Here is a 20,046-nt window from a genome sequence, read left to right as displayed (position 1 = left end):
CTGCCTCCTGGAAGTATGTAGGACAGGGTCTTGTATCACCTAATAGGAAAGTTTAATGAAATAAGCTCCATATTTTCAGAGTCAAGATCACCACCATCAAGGGACTTCACTCCCAGACCACTGGGGATAGCAAGAACAAGCAACAGTTTGCCAAATTTAACAGGAAGGGACTGTACACCTCTCTATGTGGAAGAGGGGAAAATACAGAAAGCATCTCCTCTGATTAAGAAAAGAATGCCAGATAAATAAAATCTTCCAGAGATGGTAACAACAACAAAAAGCATACCTCCACCAGAGAATGGTAACTGATAAAATAAGAAGCATAAAGAAATATACTTGGCATAGGAATAATGACTTAGTTCATTAGATTAATAATAATGAGGAGAGGGGAAGAGAATAAATATAAATATAAAAATGCAGCACTGTTGTGTAGATGATGATGATGATGATGATGATTTATGCCCCGCCCATCTGACTGGGTTTCCCCAGCTACTCTGGGTGGCTTCCAACAAAATATTAAAATACAATTTTTATGCTTCTGTAATATCACCACAGAAACACACAATCTGGTTTCTGGCACAAGTCACAGAATCATAGAATTGTAGTTTTGGAAGGGATCATCTAAGTCCATCCCCCTGCAATGCAGGAATCTCAACTAAAGCATCCATGGCAGGTGGTCATCCAACCTCTGCTTAAAAATCTGCAAGGAAGGTGGGTTCATTACTTCTTATGGAAGTCTGTTGAACAGCTCTTACTGTCAGAAAGTTCTTCCCGATAACTTCAACTCTCTTTTGAAAAGCAGTTTCTAGTCCCGGCAATCGCAAAAGAACTTGGAAACATACAAGCAACAGATGGGGAAGGCTCAGGAGCCAGTAGCAGGTTAGAAGTAGCTTCCAGAGATCAAAAGGCTTTATTCCCTGCCCCTCTGATCCTGACAGATACCTAACTCATTTCCCTTTATGGTGGAAAAGAAACCCCAGTTAACAAACAGTGTGATCTACCTACCTCAAGGAAGAAGTTAACCAAGTATGGATCTTGTTTCAGCTTTGCACACACTGTACAGAGAAACTGGATTTCTTCATTTTCTGTGGGTGTTGCCAGAACTTCCCCACAAAGTCTGATTAATTTCTGTTCAAGAGAATATTATTATTAATAGTACTACTAAAGAAAATAAAACCCCAATAAAAATGCCCACATCGGGATACATTGTTGAATTTTGCTTTCTAAGATCTTAAAGCAACAAAACTGAAATATTACACCCAATAATCTGGGAGACATCATTAAAATGTGTTCCTTTAAGAAGAGAGTTTAGTACCTGCACAGGTCTGTGTACATTTATGTGTGGGAGAAGAGGCTGTTGTATTCTTCCCAGCAGCTTTGTATAAAAGGATAAAACCTGCTGTTTCATGCCTGGAGGACACTAGAAAAAGAGATACAATAAACATGAAATATACATAATGTGGAAACTGGCAAACAAAACCAACAAGGTGTCTAGAAACATTAGTTTAGTAACAAACACATTAAATGCATCGAATATCTCATCCATATTACAATACAGAGATTTGGTACAACACTTAGACCAATTATACCTTTAGTTTTATTTCTATACCGCCCTATACTTGAAGGTCTTAAGAAGGTCTGACCTTTATAGTGCACATTATGCAGTTAATTTAGCATCTCAAACTAGCATAGACTAAGATCCTATGCACTTGTTTTAGATCTGTAGCAAACATTTGCAGTTGTTTAGTTTGTGTTACACTTATTGTTCATACAATATACTGCAAGCAGCTTTAGGTTTTGTGGGAAACCAGCACACAAATAAACACAAAGATATAAAAGTGTCCATTCTTTTATGTCTAGCAGTAGTCTCTCACACCCAAATGGGTGTGGTCTTTGTGTGTGTTTTTGTGTCTTTCTCTCTCTCTGTGTGTGTGTGTGTGTGTGTGTGTGTGTGTGTGTAGATGGAGAACCTTGAAAAGATTGTGTGTGCATGCTTTCCACAGCAGTTTCAACCCTTGGAGTGTTGTTGTTTTTTCTCAAGTGAAGAGGGATACAATGTATTTGGAAAATGTTCAGCTACTACTCAATCAAAATAGCTTCCACTCTGCACAACTGCCAGGATCTTTCCATGACCCAATACATTCAACAGCAGCATTTCTTCACCAATTGTAATACAACACTATTTCGTTCTCAAAGGTACTGCAAAAATATGACAAGTCAAAATTTCGATTACTGAAACAGCACAAACTAAGTACACATAATTATATCCAGTCACAGGATCTGAGCTTTCTGCAATGGAGCTATACTTACATCAGCCTTGCCCAAGGTGTACAAAGTCTCTAGGATCTTGTGATGAAGTAGATATTCCATACAAGGTCCTGTTTCGCCAGACTCCCTCTCATTTTCTTCCTGAACTAAAATATCCAACATCTGCTCCAGGTGAGAGGGAATGTTGGTATCAGTCACAGGAGCTTTGTCATCTAGAGAAACAGGTTCCATTAAAATAAAGTATCCAGTCTAAGTTGTTGTTACTATTATTATTACTACTACTGTTTATTAAATTGCTACACTGCCCTTCATCTGAGGATCACAGGGCATTTACAATATAAAAACACAAAAATGCATACCATAGCAACAAACGAAAACAATACCAACCTCCCAGTTTAAAAGGCCATAGATTGTTTAATTAGCCAAATGTCTGGAAGAAGAGGAATGTTTTTGCCCGGCACCTAAAGATATGTAAAGAAGACACCAGGCAAGCATCTCTGGGGAGAGCGTTCCACAAGTGGGGAGCCACCGCATAAAAGTTAAATACCTTACAATGAAGATTATACACTCAAACACATTTTCATTTGACTTTTCCTATTCTGGCTGATGGGAGTTTGCACAACTTTGCCCCTTGTTGAATGAATGCAAAGAGGGCTTGTGTGGTTGTGTGGGCTACACCACCCCCCGGCAATATGATGGAGCTCTACGCGCATACATTAGTACGCATGTAGAGCTATTCCATATAAAGGGGAATCTGGCCCAATCGCATGGAGGTCCTCTCCACCAACAATACCCTCCCAGTAGCAACATGGCTTCTGTTTACCAAAATGGGTGAGGTCAGGGTTATGGATACACCAGCAGAGACAATCAGGCATTCCCTATCAGTGCATACACACAGCCTGACCTTATTGCTTCCTTAACCTGCTTGATAAGTGGTAGCGATGCTGTGATGGGAGGTTAATGTTGTGGCACCGCAGCACTATCGCTCCTGTTCTATACCCATACTGATGTACATACACAGAGTCCCTTCTCATGCTGATCAAAGATTGGGGGGTGGGGAGGCAGCTATGGCACATTGTCAGAGAGTGGGTTGGCCGTGTGGCTGGCCCACATGGCCCCACCCACATTCTTCCAATTTATGGCTGTGTGTTGTGTGAATTCTCTTGACTTCTCATGTAATAAAAGAAAGAGAAAAATCACAAAGATATTTGTTACTTCAGCTAAGCTTTGAATGTGTGGAGTTGAATGTGTGGAATTGTCTTTCTTGTTCAAGTTAAGGGGGATGACCCTGCCTGAATTGAGTTCCTACTTGGTATTTTATATAACTATGCAGGACTATAACTTTACAAAAAGGACAGAAACAATGTAATTCTTGACACAAAATGCTTGAGGATAATCTGAAGCTACATACAGTATAGACTTCCAATGTGTTATTTGGGAGACGAAGTTTTAATGTTGTGAAGAAAATTAATTGGTCTCTACTGCATTTATCAGCAAACTCGTGTGTGCAGTAATTTTATATAATGAATCTGGAAACAATTTATACTACTATGTGGCAAGAGTATAAATAATCCAGTAGCAAGTTTGCTATTCCCTCTTATGCAACTGTCTACAAACAACTATCATTACAAAGCAAACAGGAATGAATTGCAACATCTAAAGACTTTGAAACTCTGTGTTGACAGCACTGAATACGTTCTGAAAGTTATTGTGAAGTGTAACATTCAGGTCCCACCAGCTATTTCCCCGCTTAATTTTATTATTTCCCAGATCATTACTTTTAAGTAACAAACAGTACTCCCATCTGCAGAATTGTGTGCTGAAGTTGCAAATAAATGCCTCTTACCTGATGTCTCTATGTAGTAATGGGTAATCGCCTTCCAGTGGAAAACAAAGTCTTCTTGCAATGGAAGGGATGGCGCAAGCTGCAGGAAAGAAATAAAAAGCAGACAAAGGACATTTCCTAAATGTTAGTCTTTAGGAAAACATAGTTGCAAACACAATAATTTCAAACAGGGGCAGGGGGACCATTTTCTCTTCTGGGAGGTAGCAGGAGTGGAGAACTTCAGGCTGGAGGCTGAATGTGGCCCTCAGGCCTCTTCCTAGGCCTTGCCCCTTTCTCGCACCACACCCTTCACTGGCCCCGCTCTGTGATAATGCCTGGATGGTGAATGGAGTTTGTGTATAAGAAACCTCTTGCTTTTGTGTTGCAAGTGTGACAATGTCATGTCCCACTACTGACATGAAACTCCCAAAAAGTTCCCCAGTTCTGCATTCTTACCTTACTGGTACAGAGCCCCAAATGAGCACATATAATTTGCCAATAATGGGTAATTTGAGATTTTTAATCTTTATTATGGTATCACGTTATCATTAACAAGATGAATGTAAAAAGATAAGAACAAAGGAAGAGCTTGTTGGATGATGCCAATGGCCCATCTAGTCCAGCAAACTATTCTCGCAGTGGCCAACCAGCTACCATAGTAGCCAATGAGGTAATAAAGTGTGGCTCAAATTCAGTTAGGCCTCTGGGAATGAGGAATGAACAATGGGTGTTGATTAAATGGGGAGTGTACAGTGGACAATGTCTGGTGTGACAGCTCACCAGCTTTGTAAACTGCCTTGGGTTGCTGTTTTTTTACAATCAAGTGGTCTATAAATTTTATGAAATGAATAATTAAACTGGCAACTGACTCCTTGGGAAATTGGCCTTCCTTCCTTCCTGAGAGGGAGTACATACTCCTATTAATGATAATGGAAAAATGGGAACAAACCAACTAGCTTTTACTAGATTTCTCTTATTTTGGAATAGTACAAATAATAGCACACCTATTTCTGATCACATATTCTACAATATTTTTGAAACAAAAATAATGGCAGCAGGATTTAACTTCTGATCTTGTAGCAGACTGGCTGCCATTTTTAATAAACTTGACATATGCCTGATTTGATGTTCTGTGTCAACTTTTGGCTGGCAATTCTGAAAATCGAGAAGTGGCAACACTCCTAGGAGTGACTTGCAAAAAGAAATGAATTATGGAAAGAATAGGCTGTTGGATATTATATTGATATGCATATACATATTCAAAATGACAAAGGGGAAGCATTGGTATTGCAGTATTATTTAAAAGGAAGTCCAAACCAGTTATCATGGTCACTTTAAGCTAGTTAAAGTCAGACATTTCTGAAATCTGTAAAAATTTCTTAATCTTGATCCTAAACACACTTCCATAGAACTAGAGATTATAGCTTTTGAGGGGATGTCTTTTCAGTTAAGCGGATTTGGGATTGGAGGGTGATATTCAACTATGTCACACACAAAGGAGACCCACTGAAATTAACAGATTTCATAAATAAGTCAATTTATGTACATCGAATCAAGCCACTGACTTAAGCACACCTATACCCACTGAGTTAAATGCATATGATTTCCCCCCCAACATTTGAATCTTTGAAACTAACACAGACAGACAGAACTGTGACTACTTTCAGCACTCATCAGCTTCAGAATTAAGAAGAAAGACAACATGCAGTGCACCAGGCCAAATGTGCCTTTAAACAAATTCAATTTCTCGGAACACAACGTCCAATATAGATCAACACTATACCGAAAGCTCTTCTGCAGACCTTGTGAGAAAACGTCAGCAATGAACACCAACAAAAACATACAAAACTCAACATGATACTCTATTTCATTGACTTCAGCACTGTTTAAAAGGCCAGGGCCAAATTGCAGGCTTTGGCCTGCTTTGTATACACCACAAAATTTATTTTTTCCACTTGTTTAGCAGTGAGGCACTGCTGGGATCTGACTTGACTTAGAAGACTGCAGATAAAGCTACACAATGCTATCAGAATCAAAGATGTGCAAATCTTTCACAAACCCTATCATGCCCCTAGTACGGTAAACCAGCAGCTTGCACACATTTAACTTTATATTCAACTTTACACGCATGGCATAAAATAGTATATATATATATATATATATATATATATATATATATATATATAATATATATATATATATATATATATATATGCTTTCGTAGATTTTCACGGGTATAGGTATGCAGGTTTTGGTGTCCTCGGGTGTCTTCCCGTGTAAAAGTTGGGGTGTCTAGGCGACGTTTCGACGAGGTCTCACTCGTCATCTTCAGGCTGGTGCTTTCGGCTTCTTGTTACTGGAACAGAGCAGGATCTCAGTGTTTGAGTTCCTATAAATACTGTTGAGGGGTGTGGAGTATAGCCTCCAATGTTCTGGGCCGAGAGGAAGTTCCCGGGCTAGTGTGCCTTTTCTTCTTTTGTTCCTTAGTTGCTTGAGGGATATCAATGAACACCAACAAAAGCAACTAAGGAACAAAAGAAGAAAAGGCACACTAGCCCGGGAACTTCCTCTCGGCCCAGAACATTGGAGGCTATACTCCACACCCCTCAACAGTATTTATAGGAACTCAAACACTGAGATCCTGCTCTGTTCCAGTAACAAGAAGCCGAAAGCACCAGCCTGAAGATGACGAGTGAGACCTCGTCGAAACGTCGCCTAGACACCCCAACTTTTACACGGGAAGACACCCGAGGACACCAAAACCTGCATATATATATATATATATATATATGGGTGAAAAGGGGGCAGGGTTCCAGGGGAAATGAATTTGCCAATCCTAACAGCCATTGAACCCAATTGGCTTTGATTGTACACAATGTTGGCTTTAGGTGTAATCTCCGGAAAATAATCCTTGTGTAAATTAAGGGCCTACTGTATAACATTCAGGCTAATTTTTTAGGTATACATGTATCCAACCAAAACAATGAGTTGTATCCAAAAGACCCACTAAACCTAACAGAGTTAACTCCATTGATCTCATGGGTTTATTTTGAGTACAGTGGTACCTCGGGTTAAGTACTTAATTGGTTCCGGAGGTCCGTTCTTAACCTGAAATTGTTCTTAACCTGAAGCACCACTTTAGCTAATGAGGCTTCCTGCTGCCGCCGCGCCACCAGAGCATGATTTCTGTTCTTATCCTGAAGCAAAGTTCTTAACCTGAAGCACTATTTCTGGGTTAGCGGAGTCTGTAACCTGAAGCGTATGTAACCTGAAGCATATGTAACCTGAGGTACCACTGTATGTCTTAGTTGGATAAAAGTTCAAAAACTCCTGCAATGAAGTTTTGAGGCTTTACTAATATTTTACCTTGCACTATCTAGAATTCTATCAGAAATCAGTAGTATAAAAATTACAAAAAAAGGTTATGGCCTCACTAGTGAAATCTGTGGAGTATATAATCCATCGTTTCAAACATTTAATTACTGGTAATTTGACTAAAATAATTTTTTTCCAGGCCAATAACCAATTCTACATTCACAATGTAGCTGCAGCCAATTCTAGCAACCTGAGACGTGCACCAGCATAATATGCATGTTTGAAATATTTACTTTATTAAAAAGATGTACTTGCACTATATTTTCAGAAGGAGTCCATTGGAAATTTACATTAGGACAATAGAGATCTGATGCTGAGAGGCATGGTTGGAGACAATACAAACTAGGTTTTTATAACTTTTATTGAATAAAATTATTCATTAATAAACATGTGGTTGGCATGTTGGAATGTTAAAATTCACCAAGGAACAAAGAAAGCACTAGAGGCATCATTTTCAAGTCGTCTCATAATGCTAACACAAGGAATCATTAAAGAAAATTAAAGGGCACTGCACCTGCTCAAAGACAAGTCCTACCTTGCACAAACGTATAATCAACCTTTGGAATTTTTTTGCCACAGGTCATAGAATCAGCTGGAATAACCTAGTTACTTGATGGAAGGTAGAATAGTAATTATACTGAACTTTTACCCCAAGAGCGGAATTGTGTCGGCATACGAAGTATCTTAAGTGGACTATTCCATTACTTAGGCGAGGGGTGGTTAACCCATTAACCTTTGGTCAAACCTCTGGGTGGTGCATGCTAATGGTGGGTGTAGCCACCCACCCTGTCCCCCCTCCACAGCTGATGAAGGGCATTATTGCCCTTTCTATACTCATCAAATGATCAATCTGATGAACAGTGATTTGCATTCCCATTAAGGCACTGTGGTGGGCAGAGGCATTTATTATTATTTTACTGTTGTTAGGCACTCTGAGCCCGGCTTCTGCTGGGGAGGGTGGGATATAAATACAATATTATTATTATTATTATTATTATTATTATTATTATTATTATTATTATTACCTATCTACCCATACCAGCAGCATGTAAACTTTTTTAAAAAAATCCACTGCCAAAATTGATCAAGTCGGGAGGGGGGGACCAGGGCTGCAGGCAGGAGTTTAGCTGCCCCAATTTAAGCCAAATGACACAGAATATAGTTTTTAATACTGCATGCTAGAAGGCTTAGATAGGCCTCTCACTGCCCAGCTGGCACAACTGCCATAATGCCTCATGGACAATTGAAAAAATGTCTACTCAACCCTGAAGAATCAAATATTAAGGATGCTAGTGCAAATTGGGGGCAATTTGCAGGGATAACTGGTTTTGATGAGCGATTAGCACAGAGGTACTTTTGTTTATTACTTCAGATACTCCAGAATGCAATCAATCTCTCTCTCTCCCACTGGATATTCTAGGAAACTGGGGAAAATTTCTCAAAACACATTTATAAAGCTGCAGGAGTGAACACAGGGAATATTTGACTGTTTGGAGCCTGTTTGCCAGTCCACTGTGGGAGCAGAAGGAGGGAGCAGCTGTGGAGGAAATTTTAATACAAAAGCCCCAGTGAAACTATGCCTAAGGGGATAGAAGGTTAGGGGGGCATATTTTAGATGTGCCTATAAAACGGAAGGGAAGGACATTATCACTCCCTCTATTTCTGATGTTCAGGCTAGAGTGTCAATGTTTATGTAGCAAAAACAGCACTACCTGTGCACAAAATGAAAACATCAGCAAACTCAACTGGCATATAGGTTTGCAGGAGAAAATAACCAAAAAGGACAAAAAAACACCAAGCCTAGAACACAACTACACATGAATGCAGCTTGTATTTAACTCACCAGGTATGTTGTCACAAAAAATCCACTGGCAACAAAAAAAAATTTATACTGGAAATATGCAGCTTCAAAGCTCTTGCTTCCCAGGCAGGAGGCAGCTGTATCAAGCTGTCAGCCTGCCCAATTGGCACCTTCAAGAACTCCCCCTTGTTCAGGCAAGGAAACAGCCTTGGGATTTGGGGTCCCCCCGCCTTAATTTTATGTTGTTTACTTTGCATTACAGCATATTTATTTACATCAGAGTTGTATTTACATGCCTCTTCTCCTGGAGTTTCCTACCCCAGCTGGTCAGCAGAAGAGATTGAAGGAGTTGACTTACTTCCTCCTCCCTACCAAACAGTTTTCCTTTTGTGTCCATATTTTTTAGATTGTACTAAGTTGGAGGCCTGGGACTGCCATCTATTTATACAGCCGATCTGGTAGTCTTTTTATGTCGTAAGAGCAGGGTGATAAAAAGTGTTAAATAAATAAAGACTACTGTACTAAAGTTTCAGTGTATTTTATTACACCTTGTGTGCGTGCGTATTTGTAGTTGGCCACCCCGAGCACCCTTTGTTGGAAAGACGGCATACAAACTTAACTAGCAAATAAACGAAGCACTTGAAGGCTCCTGGCTTTCGTTGCGGGGCCCCGACTCGTGATCGCCCAGAGGCTTCGACTGAGCCAGAAACAGGACAGAGCCACGTAACCCGCCCAACCCGGAGACTGGGAGGAAAAGAGCAAACCACTCGGGTCTCGCCAAGCTCCCGTCCCCTCGTCCTAAGGCAGAAATAAAACTATCCGGCGTTGGAGGGAGGGAAGGAGGGCATGGCAGTTAAAGGGACGAAGCCGGCAGCAGAGCAAAGCGAGGGGGATCGTAAGGACCCCCCCCCCCACAAAAGCGCGTTCCCCATATTAGGCCCAACAGGATCCCCGGGCTTGCGTGGCGGGCGCCGCCGGTGGCCTTACCGCCTCCACGGCGTGCTGCAGGATGGAGGTGAACTTGGAGAACATCCTGTCCCTGGACTGGAGCAGCCTCTGCCGGGAGGATCGCGAGAGCTCCTCGATCCGCCGCCGCCGCCGCTCCAGGGTGAGGACTGCATGCGGGGGGCCTGGCCGCGGCGATCGGGTCGGCTACCGAAGCGAAGCGGGGCGGCTGCTTCTCTCCGCTTCTCTTCCCGCTCCTTCGCCTCAAGAGACACCGTGGCGCGGACGGAGAACGACACCCACCGGGGCCGCCCGGAAGCCGAGCGCCTTGCCTTTGCTGGCGCCGCCGCCGCTACTCCCTCTCCTGCCGCCGCCGCTGCTCGGCCTACAGGGGCCGCTGCCTGAGGAGCTGCCTGCGCGTGTCCTTCGGTCTGGCAGTCAGTCAGTCAGGCCTCTGCCGCCGTGTCGGGGGAGGTAGGGGGCGGGGCGGGAAGCATCCGGCCCCGGGGAGGGAAAAAACAACGGAGAGCGGCCCGAAAGGATAGAGCCCTGGAGAGGGAGGCGGCTGAGGAGAAGGGAAGCGAGAAAGAGGAGGGCGAGATTACGAAACCCGCTCTTTGGCCTTTGCCGGGGCCAACAGAAATGCCACGAAATAGTGAGCAAGTTTTCCAGTTCCTCAGAATTCCTCGTGACGTCGCCTGTCAGACGGGCAGAAGAGGCGCAGGATCAGGTTTCCTCAGGGTCGTGCCCGTGACACTTTGCTGCCTGCCGGCTCTGCCATGTGAGGCCCAGTCACGAAGCAGAGACCCAGGGCCCACCTCGGGTATCTGGTGCTGAAGGGTGCTGTGAGGTGCTGGAAGTCGGCCTGCACAAGTTAAGCCAACCTCTGCCCTCCAGTGTAGTGGAGGAGGCCGCCTCCTCATCACTAGTACACTGAAGTAAGAGTCAGCCGCCAGTTTGGCCGGCTTCTGTATGTGCGACAGGAACCTCCTCAGCGACACTGTTATTATGTTGGCAATGCAATAAACTTCATTCATTTAGAGTACTACTAGCTGACTTTATAGCCCCAAGAGAATCTCAACAATTATCACAAGAAGCACAGCGAGGGATTATGGAAACCGCAGCAACGTCTGGAGTCCTGCAGGTTAGCAATCCCTGTTATAAAGAGTTGTAACCACTTGCACTGAACCCCGGTACTGGCATCAGAAATAGGTATGGTATTCTTACGATGCCAGGATTATTCAAGTGCCATTTCCTGCCCTTTTTCTTTGCCTTCTCTGGTGTTGCCCTTTAGCCTCCACCTATAAGGGGCTGGGGCTGAGCAGTTGGAACTCAGTCAGCACATGATGGAGGCAAACCTTCCTTTGCTTGATGGTGATGATGGTAGTTGTCACTTTAGAGACATGACAGTTTCAAGAAATGAGTGACTGTATATGATTAGTTGCTTGTTTTTTTGATTAATTATTGTAATTATGTCCTGTCTGTCATTAAAGGAGCTGAAGGCGGTGTACATAGTTTTCTTCCCTCCATCTTATTTTCACAACAGCCCTATGAGGTAGGTTAGACTGAGAGTGACTGGCCCGGTGCCCCCCACAGAGCTTCATGGCTGAGTGGGAATTTGAACCCTGGTCTCCAAGGTCCTAATCCAACACTAACCACTACACCACACTGACAATATTAGAATATAAATGAAATACTCGATTAATCTTTGCTCAGTTTTGAGCTTCTAGGTGAATAAGAAAGAACCAAAGCATGCTCTGTGAACTCCTTTCAAGAACCAGCTACCCACTGAATTCCTTTCAAGAACCAACTACCCACTCTGAATTTAAAAGGCAAAGTGCCAGAGAAACACTCAGCTTTCAGATTTGCATTTGCTACACTGCAGTCTTCTAAGTGTATTAGTGTGATTGCTGTGTCAAAGAAGATTTATTTGCCATTCAAGCTTCCATAGCTCACAAAGTGTAGGTAATGGAAAAAATCTTCAACATGGGGGTTGTGTCCATAGGATGTCCCTGAGGAAGAATTATCCTAGCTCTGTGGGAGACTCCAAAAGGGGAGTCTGCCGTTGAGGACTGGCAAACAAAGCAGTCAGGGAAGAAGTGAGCTGAATTTGCTTCCAAATGTTGCCTTAGTCAAAATTGTGACCAGGTGATGCTATCGCATAGGTCAGATATGGACAACCTGTGGCCTTCCGTATTTTGTTGTCCTCCATTTCCCAGCAGCCCCAGCTTGCTTGGTCAATGGACAAGGATTACTCCAACAACTATCTCTGAAGTAGGTGCTGCTGCATTGGTAATGTGGAGAGTAGGGAAGGCACACTTGGGAACTTATAAAGCTGGAGACTACCTCACATTGCATAGGGGAAATGCAGATCCTTCAGTCAAGATGTACATTCCAGGGTTGGAAAAGGAGAGAAGTAAAAGGCCTGTCATGTTTGCATTACCTTAGCAAGAGAACACTGCCATTTTTCAAGCATTATTGATTTTGCTCCCCTTATCTTTAGCGTGAATATTTATTTGTGTTCATATTCCCAAGGTCTCAGGAGGACAAATTAGTGTTTTGTATTATATAAAAATGTTGTTCAAAAAATCACACTAGAAACACACTGAAGACAAGGATATTCGTTGGCCCATTATTGTCACTAGAGGCACAGTTTGCCACTGTGTCTCAGAAACCTTCTTCCAGCCTAGATACACCGGTCCTTACTTGGGGAGCGATAGTCTTACTTCAGTGATAGGTGTCCTGATAGCCTCCCATTTAGATTACTGTAACACTTTTTTATGAGGGTACCTTTAAAAATGGCCCAGAAAGTTTGGTTGGTACAAAATATGACTGCAATATTGCTAACTTAGATGGGCTGTTGCACTATTTTCTTTCTTAATGGCTTTTGCTCTGTTTCGAGGTCCAATTCAAAGTACCGGTGTTGATTTTTAAGGCCTTTTACCGCATTGGTCCTTTGTACCTGAATGATTGTCTTTCCCACATGTGACTTTTCAGATGCTGATAACTTGATCTAAGGTCCTTCTTTGAATGTCCTGTCAAGTGAGGTACAATAGGTGATTATGTGACAGAAAGGGCCTTCTCAGTAGTGTTACTAACACCCTCCATAGAGAGATTGCTGCAATTCTGATATCTTGCCTTCCATTGAAAACATTTTTGTTTTGCCAAGCATTTTTATAGAATTTGATTCATTTGGTCATTTGTCCTGTGTTTTATGATCTTATAATTTTAGGCTTTAATTATTTAATTGCATGGTGGTTTTAAAATATTATTTCCAAATAAGCAAATATGTTAGCTGTAGGGTCCCCGCCTTTAAATGTTTTGATCCTATCTAGTGTTTAAATTCTGAGTTGTGTTTTCTTTTCCTTTTTTAAAAAAACTAGTTATTTAATCCTGTAATCCACCCAGACAACATTTTGTTAGCAGGTGGCATATGAAGCACAAATTCTACACCAGCCAACCAACTAGTCAAAAGAATAATAATTTTCAATCCTGAAAACTAGATTGTGAAGGGGAATGAATGGCGTGATGTGAGATAAACACTGGAGAAGCAGATGATCATTTGCTTCAGTCATTTCCTCTGAATGCCCCTTAGTGTGGCACACTTAATTCCCTCCTACTGTCTGCTTGTGATTTATTGTCTTATGGATTAGTTAATCTGTAGAGATCTGATATGTGGAGGGGGATAATGCCTTGGGATGTGGGGGTTGTATATAACTTTTTGTTCTTTCACTCTTAGGATTCAATTATTCCCCAAATGCTGGGAAGCAGAGACCCTGAGGCCAGTGTTCATTGTCACACTTCATCATTCTGTGGAGTGCACCTGCAACTCACTCTTGTGATGAAAAGCATCATATCTGCAGGACTCATTACCGGACTTGTCCAAGGATGTGGCTCAGCATGCCCATCTAATGAACAAGAAAGGCATAAATCCTTCCAATATTGCACTTTTAATCATGGGAGTGACTTTTGGGTGCAATCCTCAGAATGAAAATGGTATTTTGAGAAGAAGCCTTGAATATGAAGGATATATAGGGGTCAGAACTGAACCATTGAGCACAATATTATTATTAAACTGTTGCTGCCACTCCTCCCAGTCCACTCTGCAAACTATAAAATAGAACACTCTGGAGTGCAATACTAGTCATCAGGTACTCTTATCCGTGTAAAATACTTTTGCCAAAGTTCTGGGTATAGCACCATCTACTAGTTTGCAGTAACATGCTATACTGTACTATACTGTGGGACTTGACATCTTTCCACAGGGCCTGCAAGACAGAGCTGTTCCGCCTGGCCTTGGTTTGAACTCAGTCTGACCCATAGGCGCCGACTCCATGGGGCTTGAGGGGGCCCGAGCCCCCTCAAAAATTCGTTTGGGGGGGCTCCGCCCCCCCAATAATCTCCGGCGCCCCTCCAGCAGAGCGCCATCGCCGTCCCTCCCCCAGCCCAAAATGCACAGTGAGGGGCGGGCTGCATGCCTCCTGCCCTCCCTCCCGAGCAAAAGCTCCACCCAATTTCCTTTGGAGCTGATTAATAGGCGCAGCACGCTCTCCCCTATTCGCTCACGAGGAGGCGGCGCCACTTTATTTGCATATTCATGAGCTTATTTATTATTCATGAGCTTTCCCGGGCCCCCCCAATATTTTTTATAAGTCCGCGTCCCTGGTCTGACCCTTATGTTTCCCTCCCCTTATGGTTTTGATTTATGGGCTACTATTAAAATGAGACTGCATTTTAAATTGTATTTTAACTCGTATTTTAACCAGTATTTTAATTAACTGCCCTCCCATTATGTTTTATTGTAATTTTATTGGTGTTAGCTGCCCTGAGCCCAGTTCTGGCCGGGGAGGGTGGGGTATAAATATAGTGGTACCTCAGGTTAAGTACTTAATTCATTCCAGAGGTCTGTACTTAACCTGAAACTGTTCTTAACCTGAAGCACCACTTTAGCTAATGGGGCCTCCTGCTGCCGTCGCACCGCTGGAGCACGATTTCTGTTCTCATCCTGAAGCAAAGTTCTTAACCTGAAGCACTATTTCTGGGTTAGTGGAGTCTGTAACCTGAAGCGTATGTAACCTGAAGCATATGTAACCTGAGGTACCACTGTAAAAAGTTATTACTATTTTATTATACTGTATTGAAATTAGCTATAACCTGTTACATATAATCCACTTTTATAGAAGTGGATTCATAAGTGTCCTGTTTATGTCTCTCTATTCTTCTGCTCATATCCCATCTCCAAACAGGCTGACACTTGGGTGTCTGAATACAAAACAAAATTGGATTTGTAAACTTTTTCTGCTTGGATAAAATTAGCATTCTTAGATTTTGTACTTGCTTCTGAAATGGAAAATGGAACTCTAGTCACCAGACTTCTGTGACATCACAGCAACTCAGGCAATGTGCAAGGAATACTTTCAGACCAACAATCTGTTAGGATTTGTCCATTGTTATTGCTGTTCTTTGTTTAACTTTTCCAAAAATATTTTCTGCCAAATCTCAATTTGTGCAGTTCTCACATTCATGTCTCTTCTATCATGGCAATCAAGGCGGCTAGCCATAATCTGACAAAGAAAAGCAATAAATCAAAGGTAAAATTAAGGAAGACCTTTTAACCAAAGGTTAAGAACAGCAGCAAACTAATATTATTTCTCATTTTTGTTTTCTGGTAACTTACCTTACAACAGCATCCACATTAAATGAGAATATTGGAAATAGTAGATGGATTTCCACCAGAAGAGGGCATCAAACCATAAGATACAGGAATAATTTTATGGTTAATTTCAAGGGCTTATTAAATTAGACCATCATTTGTAGTAGTGCCAGTTTGACATTTTTCTTTCTGTAAATTGCGTAGGTAGTCCCATAAAATGAAAACAAAGTACATGCCCAAAAGAGCAACCAGAAATGAAGGCGAATACACTGCCAAAAATTAATGTACTGGTGTGGCTGACTAGTCTGTTAACAGGCCTCAAATTGCTCATCAGAGGCAAAAGTATAAAGAAGCTTATTTTAGTTCTCATGGAAACACATCCTTAAATTTTAGACGCCATAGTTAAGGCAGGACCAATGGATAACATATCAATACATTTAGAAACAAATCAGCATTGTATGTTAAATGCTCAGTTGGCTGCAAATGGCAATCTAGCTGACACTTGAGGTGTATATATTTAGAAACAACCTTATTTCTGTAAGTTTTTGATATTGTGTTTTAATGTTGTAACCTGCCCAGAGTCCTTGGGGTGAGGGGTGGGTGAACAACAACAGCAGCAGCAGCAGCAGCAGCAGCAACAACAACAACAACAACAACAACAACACAACCACCACCACCACAACAATAGCAGCCGCAGCAGGTTTCCTCTAGTTGTGAGATTATAAAAGATGTGCACTTGTAGGCAGAAGAAAGATCAATTCTTTGCAATGTGAAGCAATCTAATTAAAAGGAACCTCAATGACTTATGGGGGGAAATCCTTTATGTGCCCTGCAGATGGCAGCATATTCACACTTTTTAAAGTGGGCTCCAACTAACCTCCATAATTGGCTTAATACCTGTATGTACCTGTCTTGAGACAGCAATAGAGGACATTTTGGAGGAAGTAATATAGAATCTATTTAGGCTTATTGTTAAGTCATCATTTAACATAGAAAAAGGGAAGTAACCACAAGGACTCACTAAAGAACAGAGTCTTAGCTCCAACCCATAATAATGGGAGACAATATTTAACTGTCATTACCGGTTGCTACACTCATGATTGTGCAAATTGCCCACTGGACATGTCCTAGTCAGCCCCACATGTAACTTCTTTCAAACCCATAAAATACCTGGAGAAGTTAGCTTTGTCTAATTCTTTTAATGATCAACAGTTGCTATTTTTTAATGAATATAAGGCTGCAGGCTGAAGTGCCAGCATCCCTTTCAAGAGCATTGCTGGTAAAGGGGTAAAATGCCCTCCTCCAATGGCACAATGCCTTTGCTAGCAATTTAGTATAAAATAAAATTAAAAAATCCACACAAGGGCTAAAGACATGAATAATATTACATCTAGTTTGCCCCTTGGTCATTTATAAATGAAGGGTGTTGTTGTTGTTTAGTCGTGTCCAACTCTTCGTGACCCCATGGACCAGAGCACGCCAGGCACTTCTGTCTTCCACAAAAATGAAGGGTACTACATGCACAACAGAGTTCTACAGCTCCTGAGTCAAAACCTCCCTTCACCTTGATGAAGAGTCACTGATAAGCACTCTTCCAGTTTTCCAACATCTGTGAGACAGTATTGACCTGCTGTTAACCAGCTTTCTACTCAAAATAATGTGGGGAATTTGGCCAAATGCAATTATTTGCAAAAAAACAAACCCAAACCCCATGTATTTTACTTATATCTCATCCTACCTTGGAAAGTTCAGAGGTGATTATATAGGATTCTGAGCACACACACTGATTAAGTACATTTCCAATTAACTTCTATAATGCTATAGTGTTAGCTGCTCCCAGCCATTTATTCACTGGTCCATGTCAGATACTGTAGCATAGATAGTATACCTGGGCTAGAGTCATATAAGTAGGGTTCTCATAGGATCAGGACTGTTGCAGTAGAACCTTTAGAATGGGCAGGGAAGCTGTGGACCTTCAGATGCTATTGGACTAGAGTTGCCTCCAGGGTTTCCTGATAACTCCCATGTACAGTAGCAGGGGGAGGGCTTGGAGACAATTATGCATGCAGCTTGCAATCTTTGGCCTTGCAGGAGCCAGTTGCAAATTATTACATAGACTTGGGGGGGGCATGGGGAGTCTGCCCTCATCTCCAAATTAACCCCCATTGCGCAGTGGTGGGAGGAAGTGCAGAGGAAGAAAAAGAGCTGGGCTTAAGAGGAGGAGCATTTATGAGTGCACATAGGCAACTGGAGGAAGGTATGGGGCTGCAAAAGTGAGCGGAGTGAAGAGCAGCAGTAGGAGCCAAGTTCTGCTGCTTCCACTCAGGGAAAATGACAGAGCCCAGAGAAAATGTTCCAAGTCTCATGCATAATTCTCTCTCTCTCTCTCTCTCTCACACACACACACATATTAAAGGGGTTTATCCCAGTTATGCAATTGCCAGATGGCAACAAGCGAGAAGAGCTAGGGATTTGTCCCCTTTCAAATATGCTGGCTATTTGCAAGGGAATGCTAAGCAACCTTTTCCCCTGTAAAAACCCCTCAATCCTCCGGCCTTATTTGTTTTTCCTCCTGTCTATAGCCTGTAGTTATTAGCAAACTTTTGTTAGTATCGGACTAAAGATGTAATTTCTGAAGATTAAAAAGAAAACCAGTTAGTATCAAAATGATTAAAGAAGATATATTCAAGCTTCCCCCCTGCCCTGGTAGTATTAAATAATGCAGCCTTACCAGACAGAGGGAGAATAAGAATAATTCCCGACATTCCTGGAAGTGCCACCAACTGGCTGTGCAGGTGACCTCTGTGTCCATCTGGTGGTGCTTCCCTGTAACATTGGAAATCAAATACAATTGTTGCCTGTGGTTAACCAAATGGAGAATGAAGGCACAGATGGTTAGAAAAGGCAACCATATGCTTCATGAAAAGTAATGGCAATTACGAGAAATGAGGACTTTCCCACTACAGAACTAGTATGATATTCATTCATCTTCAAAATAAAAAAGTTGTGTCTATTTGTAGTGGCTGTCTCAAGGGGGAGTACGATTGCTTTCTGGCAACATTCATTCTGATTTGTCTGTGGGGAAGCTAGATGTTGTGTCTTGCAAAAGTTGAAGCTCTCTGCTCATGCTGGCCAAGGTGGGAAGTGGGGAGTGTAGTTTCACCCACCACGTTTTGCTGTGTTAGCAGCATGCTGGCACAGTAGAGAGGCCTGGATCAGGCCCATTGCCAGTAGCTTGACCAACTTAGGATACAGTGAAACCTTGGCCAGCCCAGTTCAACTGCTTCTCCCCTGGCCATAGAAATGCCATCTGAGCCAAGTGGAAGGAAACCTCCACTGCAACCACCCTCTGATGTGGTGAATTGGGGGTTTGATTGTTTTGTTGATATTCTCACCCCCCCCCCCCGTAATAATGCAATGATTTGCCCTTCTTTCCCAGATAAGCCCTTAGACAAGCATGCCAATACCAAGTATAATACTGTTGTTCTATCTGCAGGACACTTTGCAGCAGTCCAAAAGGATTTGTTCCTGCTTTCGCTCATGCATTCTGTTTCTGGATGCAACCACTTCGGAATACAACAATTCTTGGCTTGAATGAGATAGAAGTGAAAAGGACACCATGTATGCTCTGAGAAGATTCATTAAATCCAGTTCCACTGTAATTGTGACTGCAAGCTAATATAGGTATGTATTAATAATATTTAATTAGCAGTAAAATTGTAATTACAGTTGTAAGTAGAAATCAGGGGTGCTCCAAGATTATTGGCTATCTTAAGGCAAAAGCCTGATGGATTGGCAGTTGAATCATATTTCTTTTTTTTTTTTATAAATATTTTTTATTGCTTTGTTTTCCAAAGTCAAAATACATCATGAATAATCCAACAAAAGCTGTTTTACAGAAAGAAAAAAGAGAACAGACAAAAACAGAAAAGAAAAAAAAAAAATCATTTTTCCAAATCTTTTTTCATTATCCTCTGGACTTCCCCACCTCCTCCGTCCCTGTATTCTTTACAATAAAGTTAAGTAGCAAATTGTTACCTTGTTTCGTGTGTTTTTATATTTTCATCTAATTAATTGCTTTAAAATTTAAACTTTTCTCAATCATAACTCAGTCACAATCATGTCCAAGTTTCCATATTGAAGCATGTTTTTCTCAAAACTTAGCAAATTCTCAACATT

The 20,046-nt window shown here is 41.8% G+C and overlaps 2 protein-coding genes across 3 annotated transcripts in view; one reads left to right on the top strand and one right to left on the bottom strand.

The window, feature by feature from the left end:
* FHIP2A (FHF complex subunit HOOK interacting protein 2A) overlaps positions 1-10,629 on the bottom strand; it is a 34,961-nt gene extending 24,332 nt beyond the window's left edge. Inside the window, exons 1-6 of one of the 2 annotated variants that reach the window (XM_028730197.2) lie at positions 10,257-10,629; positions 4,115-4,193; positions 2,311-2,480; positions 1,316-1,420; positions 1,006-1,128; positions 1-39 (exon numbers count right to left, since the gene is read on the bottom strand). In XM_028730197.2, the coding sequence (XP_028586030.2) occupies positions 1-39; positions 1,006-1,128; positions 1,316-1,420; positions 2,311-2,480; positions 4,115-4,193; positions 10,257-10,301 (561 nt within the window). In that variant the 5' untranslated portion in view covers positions 10,302-10,629. The remainder of the gene's footprint in view (positions 40-1,005; positions 1,129-1,315; positions 1,421-2,310; positions 2,481-4,114; positions 4,194-10,256) is intronic. The other variant, XM_028730199.2, reaches the window with a different exon arrangement.
* A 497-nt stretch (positions 10,630-11,126) lies between these two features.
* The window catches only part of ABLIM1 (actin binding LIM protein 1), a 216,647-nt gene continuing 207,727 nt past the window's right edge, over positions 11,127-20,046 (top strand). The window contains exons 1-2 of the mRNA XM_077930268.1: positions 11,127-11,358; positions 19,364-19,551. The gene's annotated coding sequence lies outside the window, so the exon portion shown is untranslated. The remainder of the gene's footprint in view (positions 11,359-19,363; positions 19,552-20,046) is intronic.

The sequence above is a fragment of the Podarcis muralis genome, chromosome 6 (assembly GCF_964188315.1).
Source record: "Podarcis muralis chromosome 6, rPodMur119.hap1.1, whole genome shotgun sequence".
In the NCBI taxonomy this organism is placed as follows: Eukaryota; Metazoa; Chordata; class Lepidosauria; order Squamata; family Lacertidae; genus Podarcis; species Podarcis muralis.
This window is presented reverse-complemented; position numbering and strand designations above follow the sequence as displayed.